This window comes from Martes martes (assembly GCF_963455335.1).
Source record: "Martes martes genome assembly, chromosome: 10".
In the NCBI taxonomy this organism is placed as follows: Eukaryota; Metazoa; Chordata; class Mammalia; order Carnivora; family Mustelidae; genus Martes; species Martes martes.
Window position 1 is genome coordinate 42,050,520 of NC_137898.1, and position 22,713 is coordinate 42,073,232.

General features: G+C 47.9%; 1 protein-coding gene across 2 annotated transcripts in view; it reads right to left on the minus strand.

Moving 5' to 3' along the window:
* Nucleotides 1–22,713, minus strand: part of NAV2 (neuron navigator 2) — a 394,477-nt gene that overhangs the window by 156,390 nt on the left and 215,374 nt on the right. For both annotated transcript variants that reach the window (XM_080816815.1, XM_080816814.1), the window contains 4 exons: nt 14,056–15,157; nt 9,153–9,265; nt 4,141–4,249; nt 1,832–2,221 (listed from right to left, as the gene is read on the minus strand). In XM_080816815.1, coding sequence (XP_080672941.1) covers nt 1,832–2,221; nt 4,141–4,249; nt 9,153–9,265; nt 14,056–15,157 — 1,714 coding nt within the window. The remainder of the gene's footprint in view (nt 1–1,831; nt 2,222–4,140; nt 4,250–9,152; nt 9,266–14,055; nt 15,158–22,713) is intronic.

The window sequence follows — 22,713 nt, forward strand, 5'->3', positions numbered from 1 at the left end:
AAAGTGACAGGCAGAAAGAAAGCCAAAGAACCTCTGTACCTGAGATTTTCACTGAGTAAAAGAACATGCCTACTCAGACAGATAAAGTTAAGCAAAAGTAGTTTTGAAATAAACTCCAGCAGTTGTGCTATTTTAATGTAGCAATAAAATATTGGGCAAGATGGTGTACTAACAGGCTCTAGCTTTGAAGCCACAAACTCTGGGCTCTGCCTCCTATCACTTTGGGACCTTGGGCAAGTTATTTAACCCTCCAGAGCCTCAGTTTACTCATCCATAGAAAGGGAATTATGATATCACCTGCTTGCTATGAGAACAGAACAAGATAATGTATATAAAGCCCTGGCCCAAGGCTCAGCACACAGCGGGAGCATTAGCTATTATCAAGCTTATGAAAGCACGGACTCACCCTTGGGGGTCCTGATTACGCTGTTCATGGAAAGGAGCAGTATGATTATTCTTCCTGATTTCTATTATCTGCAATTTTTTTGACTGCTAGAATGGGAGAGGAGGAAAAGACGGTGGAGAACTTCTGTACAAGTGAGGCTAACACACGGAGAAATCCCAGGCAAGTGAAATAAACAGAGGGACCTTCTGTTTACACAGTGGTCTGGAAGTGGAGCTAAAGGCAGGTATCCAAGCCTCGTGCCACCCTTGGCCACAATGCGGCTCAGACACCATCCCACCACTCCCCTGAACTTGACGTGTGAGCAAATGGATCACAGGGAGGCTGGGTTTGTTCCTTCATCTATTGAAGCACATGTTCATTCATTCAGCACAATTTCTAAGTCCCTGCATGTACAGGGCACTGGGGATAAGGCGGCGAACAAGCCAGCCCATGCCCCTGCTTTGGTGCTTACCGTGTGGTAAGCAGGAGGAGCCGAAAGACAATAAAACATAAACACATCATCAGGATAATTTCAAATAGTGATAAGCTTTCAAAGGAGCATAAGATGCTGACGGAGAGGACGAAGGCAAGGGGTAGGCCACGTAACTCCTTCAAGGTGAATGGTCAAGGATGGCTGCCCCAAAGAGAGACCAGCAGGGTAAGGAGGAAGACCCAGACTTGCCGAGACCAAAGATAGGGGTGCAGAAGTGAGGTCGACAGTGCACAGCCCGGGAGGCAGTGACGAGCTTAATGAGACCAAAGAGAAGGGGCAGCCACAGCAGAGGAAGCAAGGCGAGTGGAGAGCGGGGAGCTCTGAGGGGAAGGTGAGGGCCACATCCCATAGGGCCAGGGAGGCCAGGCTGAAGAGTTTGGTTTCCATCTTAAGTGCAAGGCTTGGTTTCAAGGATCAACACAGTAGGTTTGGGGGTTTTTTGTTTTTTCATTTTAAGATTTTATTTATTTATTTGATGGAGAGCGCAAGAGAGCACAAGCAGGGAGAGCAGCAGAGGGAGAGGGAGAAGCAGGGAACCCGACGCGGGGTTACTCACATCGGCTCCATGGGGGATTCCCACTGAGCAGGGAACCCAATGTGGGGCTCGATCCCAGGACTCTGAGATCATGATCTGAGCTGAAGGCAGACGCTTACCCATCTGAGCCACCCAGGCGCCCCAGCACAATAGGTTTGTTACCAACGATCACTCTGGTTACTGCTGGAGCCTTGCTAGACCCCCCAGCAAGTTACTGCCTAAGTCTGGACAACAGCCTACATCTGGTGACTCTCAGCCCAGGAGATTCCCCTCCAACCACACAGCCTTTGACGGAGCAGAAAGCAAAGTAGACAGTTTGATCTCCTTCAGAGAACTTGAACAAAGCCCAGCAAAAGAGAAACAGGCTGCCAAGCCACCTCCCGCTCTGGGAAAAGAGAGAGAAGCCCCAGGTACTCACCCGCTCGTGATGTCATCTGTCCGGATGTTCTTGCTCAGAACATCCCCGTCACTCATGTAGCCGGGGGCGTCCATGCTGATGCCTTCCAGGTCCATCTCGTCTCCTGCCTTGTCTGAGACGTCCACGTGGCACACGCTGCTTCCCCTGGAGGCCAGCTGCCTCCTCAGGGGGGCAGAGTACACGTAGCGGCCCGACTCGGTGTTGATGAAGCGGCTGGCATTGGCTCGAGGCGGGTACCCGTTGCCCATAGAGGGGGCGTCTCCCGCTTGGAGCCGAGGGCTGGACTGGCCGAGTCTCCAGGACAGGGGAGTGGGTCTGCTGGTCAAGCTGAGGATACTGCGCCCGCTTATCTCTGTGGTGACATTGGTGTCAAATGTGGTCTCCAATGTGCTGAAAACATCAAACCAGCCTTGGCTTAGACAGACCCTCATGTGCTTAGTATCCTTTTGCAGTTTATATATTCTTCACATTTTTTTGAGAACTGTGAAATATTTCCTATATACAAAATAGGATCAGATAACAGCCACTGATATACCACGCAGCGTGTTTCCTTTGTGAGAAATGAAAGGACGGAGCTGTACATCCGTAGGACACTCTGAAAAGCCCAGCAGAGACCTTCCCCCTAAAACATGGTAAAAGATACCCACTACCAATTCCTTTCATTAAATGATCTTAACTATTGGAATCTCCCTTCCAACCCAAGAAAGTAAAGAGAAAATGCCGAAACAATAACGAGGGGGTGTAACATACCCATGGGCCCACACCTTCTTGCAGACTGTGTCACAGCTCCCCTTTCTACCCTTTCCACTCTCGAGTTCCCAATGTCACCTGTCACATGCTCAGCTCCCATGGACCAAGCAGGTGGGGAGAGCCCTGATTTTCTAGCTCTAAGCTCCCTTTCCCCAACACTTTTGCTTCTCCCACATTTTCACCAAAAGGACAACTAAACTTTGGGAGGAAAAGGCTGGGAGAGTAGGATATACCCAGGCTTGAGGTCCATAATAGGTCACAAGGATCTGATTTTGTCAGGAGACTGGGCTCATCCCTGGCCATTGATAAGTCTCCTGTGTCTACACTTGTGGCCCTGTAGCTCTTGTGGTCCAAGCAAGCTGGTCAGTGTACCTCTGTGGAGGACCCTGGGGTCTTCTGACTGAGCAGAGAGGGTCTTTCCTACAGAAAAGCCATTTAAGGTCTCCCTGCTGTCATCATGACCATCCTAGCTCACGCCAAGAAAGCCATCCAACACTCAACCCCCACCGCCCCCAGCAAGTCAGTTTTGGTGATCAGGGTGGAAAAAGGATGTTTCATACTTGATCACAAAGTCTCAAGGCCTACTGGCTGGCTCCACACCATCACATAGCTGAAGGTTTGGCGGGGGGCACCCCACCATCACCCCCTAAGCTGACTGTCCTCTGGAAGAACCAATTTGGTGCCTCCGCTGTTTTACTGTTTCCCTCTGATTCGAGAAACAGCCTTACTATCCTCACACTGGGGACCCCCTAAGGTTCAGGCCCCTGTCTTATTTAAGAGAGAACTCCCAGTGCTTCACCCTAATCTGCCAAAGCTGCTGGGAGTGGGGAAGCCCTGCTGTCTCTTTGCTCTATCCATTGATCAAAGAGACTGAAATTGGAGAACAGGAGACTCCTTGGGAGTCCACGGGGGTAACCAGGACTTCGCCTTCGTTATCAAAGCCCAGCACAAACCATAAAACTTGATTCTGCCAAAATCCACCAAAGGGTGGCTGAGGGCTGCATCCTCTTCAACTTCTTCCTCAACACTGAAAACAACCTGATGAGTGTTTCCAATGGAATCCTAGGTTTCATCCAACTAAATCATAGTTTAAACGTGATCCTAAGTTTTCATAAATATTTCCTTCCGTGTCTCATACGCGGGCATGACTAACAACATTACAGAGTTGTGTATCAGAAGACTGGGTAGGAATTCAAGCTATTCACTTTATCACACAGGTCAAATATAGTTCACCTGCTCCTTTTCACAGCACAGTCCAGGCTCGGAAAAGGCAAGGAAAGCAAAACCTAATGGAACTTGTCCACCATACTCCCTGTCGCATGGATCTAGCACCATCTGCTTGGGGGAGCGACCCGCCTACCCTCGTTTTCGCTCCTTCCAGTTCTCTTCTGCACATTGCCTGGCATTCCCTGTGAGTTCTAGCACATTTGGGGATCAAAGTTATTTATTCCATTACTAGCTAAGGCGCTTTGCCAGTGGCACGAACACACACAGGAGAAGCTGTGTGGAAATCAAGCTGCCTGCAAGTCCGCGAAGGAATTCACGTGGCGGATGCCTACCTGTGTGTGACCTGAGTCCCCCGTAAACTAGACATGGTCTCCTCCAAATTCTGCCGCAGGTCGGCGATGTTCCTCACGGTCCGCAGTCGCCGGGCCTCGGGGTCTTCCCCTGGAACAATGGTGGTTAAGACGTTTAGTTCTCGGCTCCATCGTGAGCACCATGAAACACGCCACATTCCACGCTCACCGGGGGACACTTAAGGATCTGAGAACACGTGGATGGATGGACGCCTAAAGGAAGTTGTTAAATCCAAGGACAGAAGTCTGTCTTTTCCCTCCAGGTCCCTCCTGAGAAAGGTGAAAGTCTAGCTTATAGGAGAAGCCAGGCACCCAGTCTGAGGGGTAAATACGTTTTCAAATGGTCTCCAATAAAGACACACACAAGTTAGGTCTGAGCACCCCCCACGACGCATCTTCTGCCCACGCAAAAGCGGGTGAGGCATCTTATCTTCTCACCCACTGGCAATAACGCACTGCTCTCTACCAGCCCTACTTCGTAAATGGAACTGGCACACTGGCTAAAAGATCTTCACTTATTAATCACAAATACTCCTACAGAGAGAGGTCTGCCTCTTTCTGTGAGATTTACTATGTCTCAAATTCTGGTTCCTCTAACTCACTGGCTGTGGGACTCAGGGGGGAAGGTGCTGACGTTCTCTAGCCTTCCGATTCCAGAGGATTGCAATGAGGATGGTAACAGCCGTGACCTCATAGGACAGTGGTAGGGAATTAAACGGGCTGGGGTCTGGAGATCCCTGAGCACAGAGCCCAACTCAAGCATTGACCCATGCCCGCTGGTGCCGCAGAGTGGGAAGCCATCAAGAGGATCGAGGGCTTCTCTTCGGGCCACAAGAGACTTCCATTCTTGTGGCAAGATTTTCTGGAGGACACCTGGCCAGGCAGAGGTCAAACCGGGTCAAGTGTACCAGGAGACAAAGGCCATACAGAAGCTGGAAAACCACGTGCCCTCAAGAGTAGCCTTGCTCTGGGTTCTCTGGCTATTCTGCTTTGTTTGGGCTGAGAGGGTGCAGAGGAGACGGAATTCCCTCAGAGTAATTCCAGGGAGGGCTGGGAAGACCACAGAACCACCATCGAGACTCCTGAAAAGCCTGTGACTCTCTCAGTCAAAAGAGTTGAGCAACCTTATTAAAGAAATCTCCGCACAGAACACAGGGTACATGGGCAGCAGCGAGGAGGATTTACTCAAGACACCGAGGAGAATTCCCGGGGGTCGCCATTAATAAGGCAACAGGCCGCTAAGAAGTGGTACAGCATCGACTTTCTTCCTGAGACAAAACAGCCTCCATAGGTCGTTCTTGACACGGTGGTGCCTGGAGGCTGGCAGATGGACCGAACGATAAATGTGTGATTTTATGGGGGAAACTGGCTCTAGCCAACTCTCTTGTCCTTGAAAATGCCAAGTGTTTTCAATTTTCTCCCCCTTTTGAACCAAGAGAACGTTGGAAGGCATTTTTCTCTTATCTGAAAAGTGGTCCAGCTTGCATTTCCCACCCAATTCTTTAAAAATACATCTATGGATGTGTTTTGAAAGGAAAGCAGTGATGAATGTTTGCTTACCTCCCCTGAGAGGCGCTGGAAGACTGTAACTGCATCTTTCTCCTGGGGCCATCAGGTAAATATCTTTAGTTTGGCCACATTCTATCTATGTAAGAAGGCCAAAAAGTACTGACCCTTTGGACAGCTCTAGGCCCTGTGGTACACATTCATCAAAGCTAAGTCTAGGCACACATCTTCAAATTAATTAATCACGTATCAAATTATAATAATTATACTTATTTCTCCAAGTCTCTCCTAATCGACATGTTTGTTTGCTAACTCTCCTTTAGAAATTCAAAGATCTTCGACATGGGAAGGTAACTCACCCTTACTCTTAGTGACCATCACACAAATCTATGGATGCCTGAGACCTATTTATTGTCCAGAAATGCTTGGTCAGCGTAGGGTTGAAAAAAAAGTGCAGACTATCTGCACTTTGGCAGATAAAGACTTGAATCTTGGCAGTGCTGCACTTGACTTTGAGTAAGTCACTGATCTTTCCGAATGCCATCTGTAAAATGGGGATGAAAACCTTCCCTGAAAGGGTCAGTCGGAGGATTAAATGAAGATGCATATGATATGCGTGGCCCAAGAGAAGTGCATGTGGAATTTGGGCTTCATTCTTTCCCCTGGGGTGGGCTCTGTGTGTGTGTGGGGCGGGGGGTCGGCTGGGAAATGTCTGCTCCCCTCAGAGCTCTATACATACCATATTCCAAGTGCAATGCAGAATGGCAAGTGAGGAACCCACCTGCCTTGCTTAGGTGATCACACTCTAAATTGCCAATTCTGCCCCAAGGATGATGTAAGAATCCCCTACCAACTCACTGCCTGAACAAAATAAGAACCCAACCATGCTCCCATGGGAAGAGAGGCTCCTTCTGCTCATATACAGAAATGTTAAGCCCTTCCATGCTCCCTGCAGCTCTGCTGAATTTGCAAGGTCAGCTTTCCTAGGGCCACTGGTCGTGATGGAGAGAACACCACATTCTGATCACATACAGCGGAGTTTGGGGGATGTCAGGGTGTTACAAGAGGAACATGGAAGGAACTCAGGATTTTTACTTGAAGGAAGGAGTTTTAAGGAAGAACCTGTTGTATGACAGAGAATGGAAATTATCTGTGGGCTACAGGAGATGGATTATATCCAGTGATTAGAAATGAAAGAATAAAGAATTCTGTTATTAGTTAGAGTCAATAAAAATGGAAGGGCTGCCTTATGAAGGAATAACTTCCTGTCCCAAATATCCAAGCAGAGACTGAAAGACATTTTATCAGTGATAGACAGAAGGGATTCATGGATCAGATAATAAACAGGAGTGCGTGTTCCCTTCTAACCTTACCACCCAAGATGCAGGTCTCAGGTGTAATTTTTTTTTAATATATTAAAAAAATTTTTTAAAAGATTTTATTTATTCATTTGACAAAGAAAGGGGGATTACAAGTAGGCAGAGCAGCAGGCAGAGAGAGAGGGGGAAGCAGGCTCCCTGCTGAGCAGAGAGCCCGATGCGGGGCTCGATCCCAGACCCCTGAGATCATGACCTGAGCCAAAGGCAGAGGCTTAACCCACTGAGCCACCCAGGAGCCCCCTCAGGTGTAATGTTATGCAAATGACAAAGCACCATGGGACTATCCACCTGATCCCCCTTCCCTGCCAAAGGAGGGGAAGAACAAACCACTTGGTCAATTCGCCTCCTAAATGTCCATTTCTTTCTTTTCTTTTTCTTTTTCTTTTTTTGAAAGAGCGAGTGAGCGTGGAGCCCAATGCAGAACTTGATCGATCTCATGACCCTGAGATCGTGACATGAGCGCAAACCAAGAGTCAGGCACTCAAGTGACAGAGCCACCCAGGTTCCCCCTAAATATCTATTTCTAAATACACCTACCATTCACTGTCATTTCAAGGGATCGGCTGTGGATAAGTTCATTTAACCTTGTACTACCATTTGCTGTCTCTATAAAATAATCCACAGTATAGTCACACATGTGATTTCTACTCCTTGAATGTAAAGACAAGCCACTCTGATTAAGAAATTCCCATCAGCAAAAGGAAGAAAAAGGAAGGAAGGAAGGAAGGAAAGGCAGGCAAAATTCCCATCAGCAATACATGCCATCAGACTTCACAAAAACCAGAGTGCGTGATCAGACAAGCCTGGCTGCACAGATCTGTCCCTGACACCAACTACAGCGTCTCAGGTTCCCCGAGCACTTCCTTGGCTGTGCAGGCCTGATGCAGAGGAGACACATGGAGAAAGAGAAAAACTGGTGAAAGATCACAGGCTGTAATCTGTCACTCTGAAATTCAAGTGTGATGTGGAATGTTCTCTGGCTGCTGCTTTTGCTTTTCAAATGTGAATTCTGCCAGCCTGTGTCTGACACGAATCCACACTACTCCACGGGACACACGTCTGATACACTCCGGGCTCTCGGAGTGCTGGCCCCGCTCCTTTGATGTGTGCACAGAAGAACACGGGCTGGAATGCGTGTGGAGACCTGAGCCGTCGCTGAACACCACGCCCTTCTCGTAGCGGGCCCTTCGGCTGGCCTCTCTGTGTCCTCATCTGCAAGGGGGCTACAGAGCTTGGTGAGAAGGAAGCACAAAATCAATCCCAAATGTGGGGCCCTGAGCCGCTGCAAGACGGATCACTTATAAATGGCTTCAAAACTCTGCCCCATCACCGTGCCCAGCCAGCAGAACCAGAAGGAAATAGTTAAATCGCTGACAGCCTCTGAAATTAATACTCAGAGTTAATGGTGAGATGGGTACGATTCCATCACGTGGGCTGCAGACCAATTCCACAGCTGTAATGTGGCTATTAAAATGGTGTGGTCATGGATATTTAGTCTAATAAATGGGTTTTAAACATGGATTCAATTTTTAACCCAACTCTGGAAGTGGTAAGATATGTGAAGAATAACACAACCACTGCTAAATATGTGGTTTACCGCTTGCTTCCCTGATTAGAAGTTGCTGGAAGAGAGAGCACAGAGTTGGGGAACAGGGAAGATAGACAGAGGGGGTGGTAACTCCAAATCCAGTGCAGGAGGAATCCTAACTCTTATGCTAACTTTTCTCCTTTAAGAATGTGACAGTATAACATTAATAAATCAGCATCTGTGCCATTACCTACATGACAACTGTGGATTTTATGTTTTCACATAAAATAATACCCCTTTAATCATCATCATCTAGGTTATATTAAAATAATATTTAGATATGCTCATTTCTTTCTTTTTGGTAAAAGAAGCATGCTGTATTCTTCTTTCTGATTAATGGATAATGCTAAGAATGCGTTTTCAATCAGTGCTTCCCTACAGGGAAGAAAAGAAGACAGTGTTTTATAGCAAAAGTGACTTTATCTGAAGAGTAAACAAGGAGATTCAAGGTTAAGTGTCAGAGGCCGTACGGGAGGCCTCATCTCCAGCAGACACAGACGTTCCGGGGCCTCCATACTCACCAGTGAGTTCTTGCAGAGCAGGCTGTCCACTCTTGGTGTAGTGGCTGGGCTCCATGCTCACACCCGCGGAGCTGGATTCAGCAGTAACATTCCCTTCGGTGTCTGTCTGGGACCTTCACATACAAACCAAAGCAGACACACTTGTCACAAGCGGTAGGTACCACATCTGGACCACTGTGGTCTGACCACAGCACCCACCATCGCTCTCTTCGACAAGAAGCTTTAGAACAGAGCAGACCAGCAGACTGACTCTAAATAATTCATCGACGCATGTGGAGCAATGTCCTAGAAACAGAGAGAGCCACCGAACTGTAAAAGATGAAATATTCATTGCCCAAATGGAGGGTCTGCAAACCCTCGCTGGGGAATGCTTCTCTGAATCCCCATCAGGGAGCTAGGTCTAGCCAGAAAAACGCTGGAGAGTACCGCGTGGTTTGGATCATTTAACCTCTGCCAAAGAGCAAACTTCTGAGTACTCAGCAATGCCAGCAAGTGAAGCATAAAGATGACTCCATTAACAGCCCCACGGCCCTCCCCCGATCCTCCTGACATGGCTCTCTCTGAAGAGGTGACTATGAAACCGGTCGGGAGTGGGTGCCAAGCAGGTGTGTTTGCCCTCTCCGTCTCTGATTCAGAGCTCAGATCTTCTGAGATGAAAGGTCGCATTGATCATTATTTCAACACTTGACTGAAATCTGTACTTCCCCAAACCTTCTCTGTGCCCTCATTTGTCAAGCAAATCAAGGCAAGTGCTTCATGCAATGCCTTCTTGTCACAATTACCTCTGCTGACTTCAGCATTGTGTGCAAATGCGTAATTGCACTCAGATGCATAACCCTGGGTGTAGCCTTATTAATTCATTAGCATCCTGAGCTCATTCAGCCAGATTTCACTCTCTATGAAGAAAGTGTTTGCCAAGAATGTGAACGGTCTTCAGTGTGGGGGACGTACTGGGAAACCTCGTCATCCATCCTGCCCCCCCGTGCCCTCCAAATGAAGCCATCAGTTCCAAATTCCTGCTGTCTCCAACCATTGAGGATATTCAGATCCACACTGCTCCTCCGGACCCCCTGGCCAGAGTCCAAGGTCTCATCCTCTCTGCCCTAGAAGTACGGTGTAAACAGGTACACTGCCTCCAGCCTATGGGTTGCAAACTGCAGCCAAGTGTTGGAACCAGCCCACGGATTCTCACTGGTCTGTGTAGTATTTTAACGTTTTTTGAATTCGTTTCAACATTTTAAAATTGGGAGATTTCGCAAGAAGCATCTGGATTTCTGCCTTGTCCCTTTCTCTTCTTTTTCCGTAAAAACAAAGAAAGTCCTGATTGACGTTCTTGCGGGCGCCACCTGCTGGCGCCAAGGGATGGTTGCTCCCTCCAGAGAAGCCCAGAACTCCCGCGGCCACAGTCCCATTACCCCAAGCTGCTGATTTCTATTACCGTTTGGGTCTGAATCAGGCATCTGAATCTGTGTTCTCTATTCTAGACTGCCTGTAGGTCTGGCCTGCTCCCCACACCATCCTCCGCTGATTTTTGTGATACTGGGGTGGTCACATCCCTCTGAGGAAAGGCCTCTGATAGTTTCCATTGCCCACGGAGAAAGTTCTTAAGTCCTTACTGTGGAAGACAATGCCCCACTGGGGATCCTTCCTTCACCCCCAGCCCTGTCTTCTACCACTCCTGCCCTTTACACATACCCGGGCCCTATATTCCACCTGAGCCTTCCCTCCATCCCAAGATCACGTCACGCCCTTAGCAGTTATGTCTTTGTAGTTACTGTGACCTGTGCCCGAAGACTCTTTTCCTCCTTCTTCCTCACTTTGCGTCCAATCTGCTTTCAACACAGTTCCCACGTCATCTTGGCCAGGAAGGCTCCCTGGGCGGTGCTAGCTCATGGCTCCCCCTATGTGTTTCTCCAGCGCTCTCACTCGTCTGATGTCGATATATTACAATGGGATCTGATTAATACATCTTTCCTCAACCACAGAGCTCTCCGAAAGCAAAGACTGGCTTTTTTGATATGTACCTGCAAGAACCTGAGCTGATCAAGTTCATTTGTACAGTAGAGATCAGCAGGGTGTGATGAATGGACAAATGAGAAATTTTTAAGTCTGGAAAGATGCTGGATACGGGAAGGAGCATTAGCCTCGGAGTCTGAACCCTCCCGGCTGTAGGACTGTAGCTGGCTGGAGGTTAGCCTGCACCTCTGAGAAGTCACTTCACACCTCTGACCCTCAGGTTCCCCATCTGTGCAGCAGGGATTACAACAGCGACCTCCCCTGGCTGCTACAAGAATCACATGTGATAGGGCATTGAAGCATTTGGTCAAGTGTCAAGTAATAGATGTCCAGGGTTACTTCTGAACTGATAAACAGAATTCATTCAGAGTGATTTTAAAAGATGATTTATCTTTCTTTTGTGGCTTGGTAACATCACTAACATGGACAAATTCTGGGGGGGGTGGAGGGGGAGCAGCGCAAATTGTATGCTGTGAGCCATGAATTTGAGTGAACTTCAGAGCACAAGGGGTGTCTAACCTATTTTTTTAAAAAAAAATCCCCTCATTTCATCCAGTCTCCTCACTCTACAGATGAGGACAAGGTAGATCAGAGAGACGCAGTGATTCAGAGAGTCGAAACTGGTTTGTGCTTAGGAACTCGGTCCCTCTAGTTAGACAGACTTGGTTTTAAACACCAGCTCTCCTAGTTATTAGCTCTGGACTTGGTGCAAGTTATTTAATTACTCTAAGCCTCAGTTTGCTCACCTACAGAATGGAGATTTCAAAAAATAGCTAGCTCATGGCGTGTTGGGGTGACTATATGGGCTAGGGCATGAAAAGCCCTTAGTTGGGTCTCCGCACATACTTGGTGCATAATCTCCCTAGCTGTCCCCACAGGCAGGGCCCAAGACTACATAGGGAATCACCAGCTAACAAAAGACAGAGCTCAGATGCCCCAATTCCCATCCTGGTTCACCTGACAAGAAAAGGCACGTCAGAGGGGCCAGAAGGACATCACACGTGGTGAACATGAACATGAAAATGCAGCTTGACAGAGAGCATGACATTTTCTCATTCCTCCTATTTGTCAGACATTTGCCCTTTCATTAAGAGTTTTCCTCTCACAGAAAAGCCTGAAATTTTAAAAGAGGTTAAATGTCTCACAATCTTTCCAATGATTACAGAAAAAAAAGAAAGAGGGAGTGAAATGGATGGTGACCAAAGACCATCCTATATTTTAATTTGGAAAATGCAAATCAAGACTCTGTGAGCAGGAGCTTGAATATGCGTGACCTCAAGACTATTAATGTTATTGGAATGATAAAAATTTCATGGGGAGCAATTCAATTGCCTCCATGGTTCAGAGGACAGTTGTATTCAAAGCCCTGCGCAGAGACGCGCGAGCGCTGAGTCATTCATTCTCTAAGCCCTGGCACTCTTCTCCAACTGTTAGCTGAGCTGATGACATGATGGAATAAAGAGATGACCTTCTCCCAATTAAAAAGTCTGGGCATGACCCCTGCTGAAGAGGAGGGTGAGCCGAAGAGAAGGAAAGAGGGACAAGGAGAGGCCTGGCATTCCCTCCCTGGCTGAACCTGCCTGGCTTTACTCTGAATCACTCATGCCAGTCTTTTCAGCCGCTGTTGGCAGGGATGGTAACAAAGCCTCCCAGAGTACAACTTGGGGAGTGAGAGAGGAGATATCCACGTCTTTCGGGGACCATGTCAACACAGGAAGCTGAAAGTGTGGGTATGAGTGTATGCATATGAACAGGGATGTAAATATACGTGGGCACATTCACACTAGCATTTTGCACAGGAAGGTGGACTTGTGTCTGTACTCGTGACTGTCAACGTACGTCCATGCCTGTGGGCATACGAGTGTGTGCGTACAGTGTATACGTGTCTGTATTTAGGGCAGAGGCTTTACAGGAAGTGCCTAGAACATGGCATTCAGTCTCTGGTCCCCTTCTGCTAGGCAGGCAGGCAGAGGTATCACGAACATTCAGCTGTGCAGAGTGGCCAAAGGCGCTGCCCATTTCGAATACAGGATCAAGGTGAGCACGGTGAGCAAAGCCTTGGGATGCCCATAAAAGCAGTGCTAGGGGAGCTTCCGTCTGCTGGAGGGGACTCATCTGCACATGTCAAGGACCACCCAGAGCCAGTGGGGTGTGGGCGGAGCCATTGGAGGCCCCCGTGGGCCACCAGCACACAGAGCGAGCAGCACCTGGCTCCCTGTGCTTGCCCATGGTCCTGTGGATGTACCGTTAGAGACAGACAGGGAAAGGGCGACACGGAGTCAGACAAGCAAACATCCAGGCCTGTCTTAGTATAACCTGGTTCTTTCGTTCTTCTAGAACTGGTCCCTTCCTCCCGTTCCCGCTCACCTCTCCAAAGAGCCTAGCTCACAGCAAGGACTGAAAAAATGCCTAATACGTGTGATGCAGCAAGAAACCATGAGCGTGTAGAAGTTCAAAACCTGTGAGAAGAAGCCTCAGGTATCCAGCAAGGGGACTTCCGTGTTGCTCATTTTTTGGAGCCTGTTTGGGATCCATTAGGGCTGACGCTGGGGCCGGTCACATCGGGTGACACCAAACCACACGCCGTGTCTGCCCGTGCTGGGGCTGCTTCTGTAAATGGCCCTGGGTCCCCACATGCCCAGCAAACTCCTCCTCATCTGGGGCAGCTCTTTAGCTTTCCCTCCCGCTGCCCCCCAAAGCCATGCTGGGCTGACTGCTCCCTCGAGCACTGGTGCACAGACCTACGAGGAGCTGATCAAGGAAGGGGGACCTCAGCTGCTAGCTCGCCTGTTCCTGGAAGGCAGGCCGGAGTCCTGCCCTCCAAGACTTAGACCCCACCGGAGAGGCTCCCTGGCCCACGGCCCAGGATGGGCGGGCAGACACCTACCTGTACAGGAAAGGCGCGACGGTGGCGGTGTTGGGGTGGCTGTATTGCTGCTGGGGCTGAGGTAGCTGGACACTGACGGTATTGCTTCCCGTGGTCTGGGTGGTCCCGACGGACCCACTGACAGTCTGGCTGCTGATGCTGTGGTTCAGGGTGGTCCCTCCAGGGCCTTTGCCTTCTGAGGACGCCAGGCTGGAGGAGGAACTGGAGTGTCTGCCGTCTAGCTGGGGCTTCTGCTGGGGGAGCCCCGAGCTCGGCTTCCCACCCCGGCTCCGCTCCACCTCCTTGGAAGGGGCAGGGGCACTTGGGGATTTCCCGGGCATGCTCTTCATCCCTGGTTTTGGTATTCCACTGTGGGAAGGGGCCGCAGCCTCCTTCTTGGCACTGTTGAGCTTTCCCCCTTTGGGGATGAAGCTGGCGATCTTGGAGGACTTTTTTGGCATCTCAGTCACCATCGCCCCACTGGGGTCTTCTTTCGGCCCCTCTTTGAGGTCCGGCCTTTCTGTCACAGAGGCTCTCTTGGCGAGGTCCTTGCTTTTCTCCTTCTCCTTCTCCCGCTGCTGTTTCTCCTTTTCTTTCTCGTTGCCTTTCGGGGAGCTCTTCTTGTTGGTCAGCGCCCGGCTGAAAGTCCTCTGGGCGATGCCCTTGAGCGCGATCTTGGGGCTGTTGGAAGCGGGACCCGCCATGGGCAGCGGGCGCGCAGTGGCCTCCGTCTCTTCGCTCTCCTCAAAGCTGGGCAGAATCTCCAGCCGCTCGCAGCTCGTGTCCCGCGACCCCGGGCCCTCGCCTGCTTTGGAAGCCCCTTTGCTGTTGAAAAGCTTGAGTTTTTCCAGCATGGACTTCTGATTGTTGGGGGCCGGCTTCATGGCTTCGGGGGCGGGCCTGGGGGCCTCGGGCACGGGCTGCTTGACCGAGAGCACGGACGCCGTGGCGCTGTGCTTCACGCTGACCGACTTACTGCGCCAGGGCTTGGAGGCAGTGCCGGGCTGTGGGATGGCCGAGGATGCGCTGCTGTTAGCAGGGCTGAGACTGCTGCCGCTCTCCAGAGAAGCAGGTGCATTTTCGCTCATTCCGGGGTGGGCGGAGGCGGGGCTCGCCAATGGCTCTGCAGAGACGGGGAAGAGAGGGAAACCTGAATTATGCCTATGGACCTGCGCTGTGGGTGCGGGAGGGCGGGCCATGGTTCCACAGCCCATTGCTCTCTACCCAAATGCCAGATGATGCCATCCCCCGCCTGGTGCATTTACCTGTACGTTCAAATCCTACCTGCCCGCTGCTCTCCTTCACACCCTGTTCATGTTCAACGGCACATTCTGGTATCTGTCATGCAAATGTGCACGGATCTTAGCACCAACATGTGCAAAGCACAATTAAGCATACATTTACAGAAACACAAACTAGCCAAAAACTCTATCGCCGCTATGGTATGTAGGAAAGACATAGGAAATGCCTACTGTTATGAATTATTCAACCCACAACCCAAGTTCTCAGTTACGCGAAATAATTGGGAATTAGCCATCTTTAAGAAATATAGGAGAGACATTAAAACAGGAGGGAAAAAAGAAAGAAAGAGAAACCAAGCATAATCTTTACAGAATAATTACCCGAGGAAGTTGCTAGGTCCTATCAAAGCATACACATTTTTCCTATGCTGACACTCTGAAGGAGGTACACGATTCAGGCAAGACTTAAAAAAGACTTTTTAGCTTCAGAGTATCCACTGCATACGCTTTACTGTAGGCATGAAAACACACAGGTTATCGGAAAGTCAAGGCTTCCCCTTTGGCGCTCGGGGAGTGTTTCCCCAGCCAGACTCTCTGCTCAGAAAAGCCTCAGGATACTTCCAAACTGAGAATCCGAATGATTCTGAGAAGGGCAGTTTCCACACTGGAGTTCTGCCCAGCAAGGGGGCCCATATTCCAGGAACAAGGGCTGTGATGCCCTCCTCCGGGAGCGCTCAGAACCGCACCGCTCTGTCGCAGGCATTAGGGCAGCTGTCAGACAGAAAGTGGCCCAGAAGGCAAGTCCCCGCTGAGCCTGGAGTCGCGCCACCAACAGCCCATGCCCGCCCACCCCACAGGACAGACAGGATATGGCACCGCAGCCCCCAAAGGGCACGTCTGCGTCTGCAAAGTCACCATGACACGACTTACCTAGGAGCAGTAACTTCCTCCCGCAACGGTTCCCCAGGAAAAATTCTCCAACGGGAGAGGCTGCCCTTCCAATTGTCACAAGTGTTTTCAGTTAAACTGCTCATGTTTCTAATTAACTTTTGTCATCCGCAACCGCTCCAGTGCCCAGAAGCCTGGCGGGATTAACGGCTGCTTCTTCTGCCTTTTTTTTTTTTTTTTAATACCTATGTTCCGCTGCCTTCTAGCAACAGAGTAAACTGTGTATAGAGCGGCTTTTTATGATTTAAAAGTCAACGGCCGCCAAAGCCGAATGTAGGCAGCCCCCATGTGGGACCTGAGCACTGAGCCCGGAGAACTCCCAGCAAAGGAACCGCTTCCCTCCACTCACTCCCAGCTGCTCCGGGAAGCCGCAGCTCCAGGGTGATCCAAAGCAGACCTCCCAATGTTTTAAAACACATACATCTTCCTGACTTACTGGGGATTTCGGTTTGGAGTGGGGGGTGCTGCCCAAACCTCCCTAACAAAACTCATGGGGCGTTGCTGGATCTTTTCCTGGGGAGAGCTGCAGACTGGCTTGGAAACAGGCTCTCGAACCCACCCACATGGCCGGGCTTTCAGAGGGTCTCCATGGGCCTGATGCTGCTTAGGGAGCGCCACCTGGTATCAGGAGGTACAGCGCTAGCCACGCCGTGAAGATGAGTTCACTGCCCCATTTTATGAGCCCGGAAGCAGAGGCTCAAGGGAGGGCTAACGACAGACCTGAAATCACATAGCTAGACAAGGACATAGCTGGGACTTGAACCCAGGGCTCCTGACACAGTGCTCGAGGCCTGAATCATCACAGCTCCCTCCTTTGATGAGGGATATATTTAAACAAGAGCCACTCAAGAGAGCTTTTGAGGCATCAACTTTTCTGTTGCTTAGGTGTGTTCACGACACACCTTGGTGGGGCACAAGCCAGCCCAGCCACTGGGAAGGAGGCAGCTTCTAGACAGAGGCTGGGTCTCTGGAGGAAATCCTTGTGACCTCCGTTCCCGAGTTCCACTTCTCCCAGGACAACTGTCTTTCCCGTTACTTGAACTCAGATCTGGGGCAGAAGTGTTCTCTCGTTTGTTCATTCAAATATCTTTCCTCATGTCAATATTCACTCACTCAATGTGTGTGTCAGACACGGTTCCTGGCCCTCGGGATACATCAGTGCAATACAACAAGGCCCTGCCTTCATGGAGTTTACATTCTAGCAGAGAGGAACAATTGGAATTAGCATAGTTAATCAGTGTTATCATTCGTTAGAAAATAAGCACTCCATGATGTAGTGAGCCCTGGGTACTACAGAAGACGGATGAATCACTGACCTCTACCTCTGAAACGAGTAATACAGTATATGTGAATTGAATTTAAATTTTTAAAAAATGTGAAAAACAGTAAGTGCTAAAGAAAAGGGGGTCTTTGTGGGGAGGTTGTAACAATGGACACCGTTACAAGAACCACATCACATTCAGAGGTGCGTCCCAATTTCCCAAAGAAGTCTTGGGCACATTCCACCGAGCCTAAGTACATGGGTCAGGGTGACTTCTCTGCTCCCACACATTCCTTGGAACTTCCATAAAGCCTCCTTGAAGTGGTTTTGACAAATGCCTCTACCTCGCACGTCCGTGTATTTTTAACCCTAATGTGCCCAGCTAGAAATTAGCCAATGACGGACGAGCTCACGACTGATCCAGAGTTACACAGACACCTGGCTTGGATACGTGAAATGTACAGACCAAGACGAGGCTGTGTGCCTCCTTCGGACACAAGGTGCCAGGTGGGGGGAAGGGCTGTCATGATGTAGGCGTGACGTATACTCACACTGTCGCTTCTCAGGCTGGGCCAAAATGGCTCCAAGAAACTCCTACTTGTCTTTTAAACCCCTGCTCAGATGTCTTCTCTGTCACAGTGAGACCATAAAGCTGCATGAATCACTCAGTTTACATCACATGGCATTTTTCCCTACTCTGTGCTTCCCTAGAATATTGTCCACACCTCCCCCAAAACAGATTTCAGAAGGCCACCTCCTTCCACTAGGCACTGGGAATCCAGGAAAATAAAATAGAGCTCCTGCCCTCTAGGAACTCACTGTCCAAAGATGCAACAGGCCTCCAAAAGAGGAAAGAACAGTGTAAGGGACTGTGGTGGGCTGTACCAAGAACCATGAGGCCTAATGGTTGGGATCCATTAATTCTCCCGTTTGGGAAAGCCTCACAGAACCAATGAGCTTTGAACTGTCATGCCATGTTTCTGCTATAGGTTGCGGCGCTATCCACTGGTCCCCCCTCCCTGACTCATCTTTGTGCCCCATAGCTTTCCAGAGTGTAGGAAACACTCACAGCTTTGAGACTGTAGTTTGGTAGTCTGGGCTTTTACAATTCACATTTAAGGCAAGAGAGATGCAGGTTTCTGATTAGTCATTAGAGTTTTATTAAAACTTTCTAGCCTGAACTCTGGCAAAAACAAAAAACAAAATCAGGACTCAAAGCTTCAGAATTTCTACTTGGCATGTAGCCTGGGGTCCCCTGGTTGTGGAATCATGGGGACATTTCAAGGTTATTTGTCACAGCTGTACAAGGTAGAGATGATCTGCATTTGGTTTTCAGAACAGGAGTTTCCTGAGTAGAGCAACAGGGCACCAGAGGAGGATAAGACCATCTATATTTTGCACTTACGTCATGGCTAGAAATCCCCTTAATAGTTAATAGTGAAGGGGGTTCAAGGTCATGAGTGGTTTGACATGTTCCCATCATTCTAAAGGTATCGCACTAGTGACCCTGGCTTAAGTGGCTGTTGGGGACCTCTTCCTCTTTCTTTGGAAAGCAGCCATTTCTAATGCCGGGATTTTGCGATTCTCAGCATGAGACTGTCCTCACCTTGCTTTGGGTAGGTGAGCCAAGATTTAAGCTTTGTCACCAGCCAACGGTGTGACCCTAGATGTGCCATTTTGCCCCTCTGGGCCTTAGTCACCCCATTTGTAAGAAAGGATGAGCTATTTCTCTAGTGTCTTTTCAGCTCCACTTCCATTCAAAACTTAGTGACTCTCCAAGAGGCCCAGTGAGGTTGGAGCCAGAAAACGCAGTCCTAAGTTCTGTCATTTACTCTGGGCTGTGACATACAGGTGTTTCTTTACCTTCAAGCATTCTGCCTCCATGGTTCTCTTAAGATGGTTGTTAGTAAATGTCAGAGAAAACTGTCTGGGTCAAGAAAGAGTCAGCCTTGAATGAGGAGCTTGTGAATTCAGAAATGCTGGTATTCTATGAAAACAAGCCTGGGGGAGGGAAAGTGGGGAGAGTCCTTTAAAATTAAGAGCACTTCTCTCCCTAATAAGGAACAGCTCTAGTTTCTGTTCTCATGTATACAAATCTTTGTTAGAACTAAGGAATCTCAGAGGGAGAAAAGAGGAAAATATTAAAGAATGTTCTGAACATCAGTATTTCTCCATCAATGGTGTGTGGGACACTGAAGTGGGTGAGACTCTTTTCAACAGCACATGGGTGAATATTTTTAAAAAATTTTTTATTTAAATGCAATTTAATTAACATATACTGTATTATTAGTTTCAGAGGTGGATGACTATTTTTATATTTTAAAAGTCATATATTTATTTTATTGCAATATTAGAAGAGATAACTAGCATCTATATAAGTTAACTGTTTCATGGATATTTGATAGAGATTTAAAATTTGAGTCGATTTAATGAAAATATAAAACAAGGGCGCCTGGGTGGCTCAGTGGTTTAAGCTGCTGCCTTCGGCTCAGGTCATGATCTCAGGGTCCTGAGATCGAGTCCCGCATCGGGCTCTCTGCTCGGCAGGGAGCCTGCTTCCCTCTCACTCTCTCTGCCTGCCTCTCTGCCTACTTGTGATCTCTCTCTGTCAAGTAAATAAATAAAATCTTAAAAAAAAAATTTAATAAAAAAAAAAAAAAAGAAAATATAAAACAAAAGAAGTTCACCAATTTGGCAAAACTCATGCAAGTTTGTGAAAGACTGAAGTTGGGGAGACACTTTTCCGTTAAATCAAGAAATACTTTTTACATAAAATGTGTAATAAATATTTTATAAATACCTACTTATATTAAATCTTTTTTTTTTTTGGAAAATGTAACCAATGAAATAGAAATAAAACCAGAAGGCCCAAATAAGGACTAGGTTCAAAGCGAATCTTAAATGGGTCCCTTTTGGAGTTGTATTTATTGTGTGGATTTGCTTAGCATGGCATCTTGCTGAGAATGGTTAGCACTGGCAACGTGACCAGGCCTTGTTGAGCCAAAGATAATTTTTAAAATAATGGCTTTGGATGCCTGGGTGGCTCAGTTGGTTAAGCAATTGCCTTCAGCTCAGGCCATGATCCTGGAGTCCCACAATCGAGTTCCGCATTGGGCTCCCAGCTCCATGGGGAGTCTGCTTCTCCCTCTGACCCTCCGCCCTCTCTCTCCCTCTCTCTCGCTCTCTCATTCTCTCAAATAAATAAATAAAAACTTAAAAAAAAAATAAAGGCTTTAACAAGTTTTGACGACTCAGTAGTAAGGACATGTTACAAACATCCAAATATCCACCCGCAAAACTGAAAACTACCAAGGCATACTCTTATTATAAGCAATAAGTTCTAATATATCGTACCCTAATTCATTTTTTAATGCCTATCAGAGAGTCCCTGAACAGATTTTATACCCCACAGGGGACTGCACCCTGTAGCCTGAATGACTCAGTTCTAAAAGACCAGCTTCCAAGGTTCACCCACCACCAACTGACAAACCACCACAAGAAGGAAAAGTCTCATTTGAAACACTGCAGACAGGATGTCTTTGAAGAAGAGAGAAGGCTTTTTTTTTTTTTTTAGGGGTTTAGGGAGAACATTAATCCTCCTGTGGGGAGGGGGGGACATTTGGTTTTTCTGGCAACCAGCCTTAACCTTCCCTGACAGGAACCAAAATACTTTCTAAATGAAAATACTGTCTAAGGCAGATAAATAAGCATTTCTTCCTCTCTCCCTCTGAGAGGGCCAACACTGGTCCCCAGTCCCTTCTGTCCCCAGCCTCCCAGTTAGGGAGATGTTGGTGGTCTGGTCCTGAAGCCAGCAGGGGCACAGGGAAAGTGTTCTAGGCTGGCTGATCCCAGCTCCTGTCACCCCCACTGTGATTTTAACTTGCCCTGGGGACATTTCCCCTGCCTAAATCCTCTCAGTACTCTTCAGGAAAAGACCTGATAATTGGGTCTGGGAAAATGTTTGCAATTTCCTATAATTTGTCAAGGTGTCAATCTTGAGCATTCAGATTTGTTAGACTAAATGGAACCAGTTTCTTTTTCTTTCTTTCTTTTTTTTTTTTTTGAAAATGCATGGACTCTAGCCACACAGGCTAGAGATGGTTTTCAGAGTTGCTCAGGTCAATTTCTCTACAGCTCAGGTAGTCAGTCACCGGACCAGAGAGGAGAACAGGAACCTCACTCAATCCAGAAACTGGTTCTGAAGGATTCCTTGGGCCTGGCCGGGGAGCATTCTCAGGACTGCTGTGATCAAGGTCTAATATTAAGGGCATGGGCTTCAATATAGTTTCCCGTTCAATCCTTCTTCCAGAGGATCACTGCAGGTACAGAGAGAGAAGGGGGGAATGAGAACCACCAAGGAAAGTGGGCAGGAAAAGGCCAGGGCATAGAGTAAGTGGAAGCCAGTGCTGGGACCCATACTCGCTCTAAGAACCTTCTTGTGTCTACAATTCCATAGGCTCTGAGAACATCCAAGTTAGAACAAGGATGATAATCTACATAAACAAGTATTTTTAGAATGTTGCTCTGTTAATGCAATCCCTATCAAAAGCCAAATGATGATTTTTGCAGAAATAGAACATCTAAAAATTCATATATAGTCTTAAAGGACTTTGAATAGCCAAAACAATCTTAACAAAAGAACAAAGAGGCTTCATACTTCCTGATTTCAAAACTTAATCATAAAGCTACAGTAATCAAATCAGTGTGGTACTGGCATAAGGACAGACATATAGACCAATGGATTAGACTGGAGAACCCAGAAATAAACCTGTGTATATATGGTCAAATGATTTTCACTATTATTCAATAAAATCAGGACAGCCTTTTCAACAAATGGTGCTGGGAAAACAATATCCACATGCAAAAAAAAGTTGGATTCTTACCTTACACCACATAAAAAATTAACTCAAAATGGATCAAAGACTTAAGTGTTAAGAGCTAAAATTATAAAACTCTTAGAAGAAAACTTGGTGCAAAGTCTTCATGACACTGGATTTGGCAATGATCTCTTGGATGTGACATCAAAAAAAAAAAAAGAAGTTAAAGAAAAAGGCAGGAAAAGGAGTCATACAAAATGGATTTAATCAAAATGAAAAATTTGAGTGCATCAAAGGACACTGTTCGGGTGTCTGGGTGGCTCAGTCAGTTAAGTGTTTGACTCTTGATCTCAGCTCAGGTCTTGATCTCAGAGTCTTGAATTCAAGCCCCATACTGGGCTTCATGTTGGGC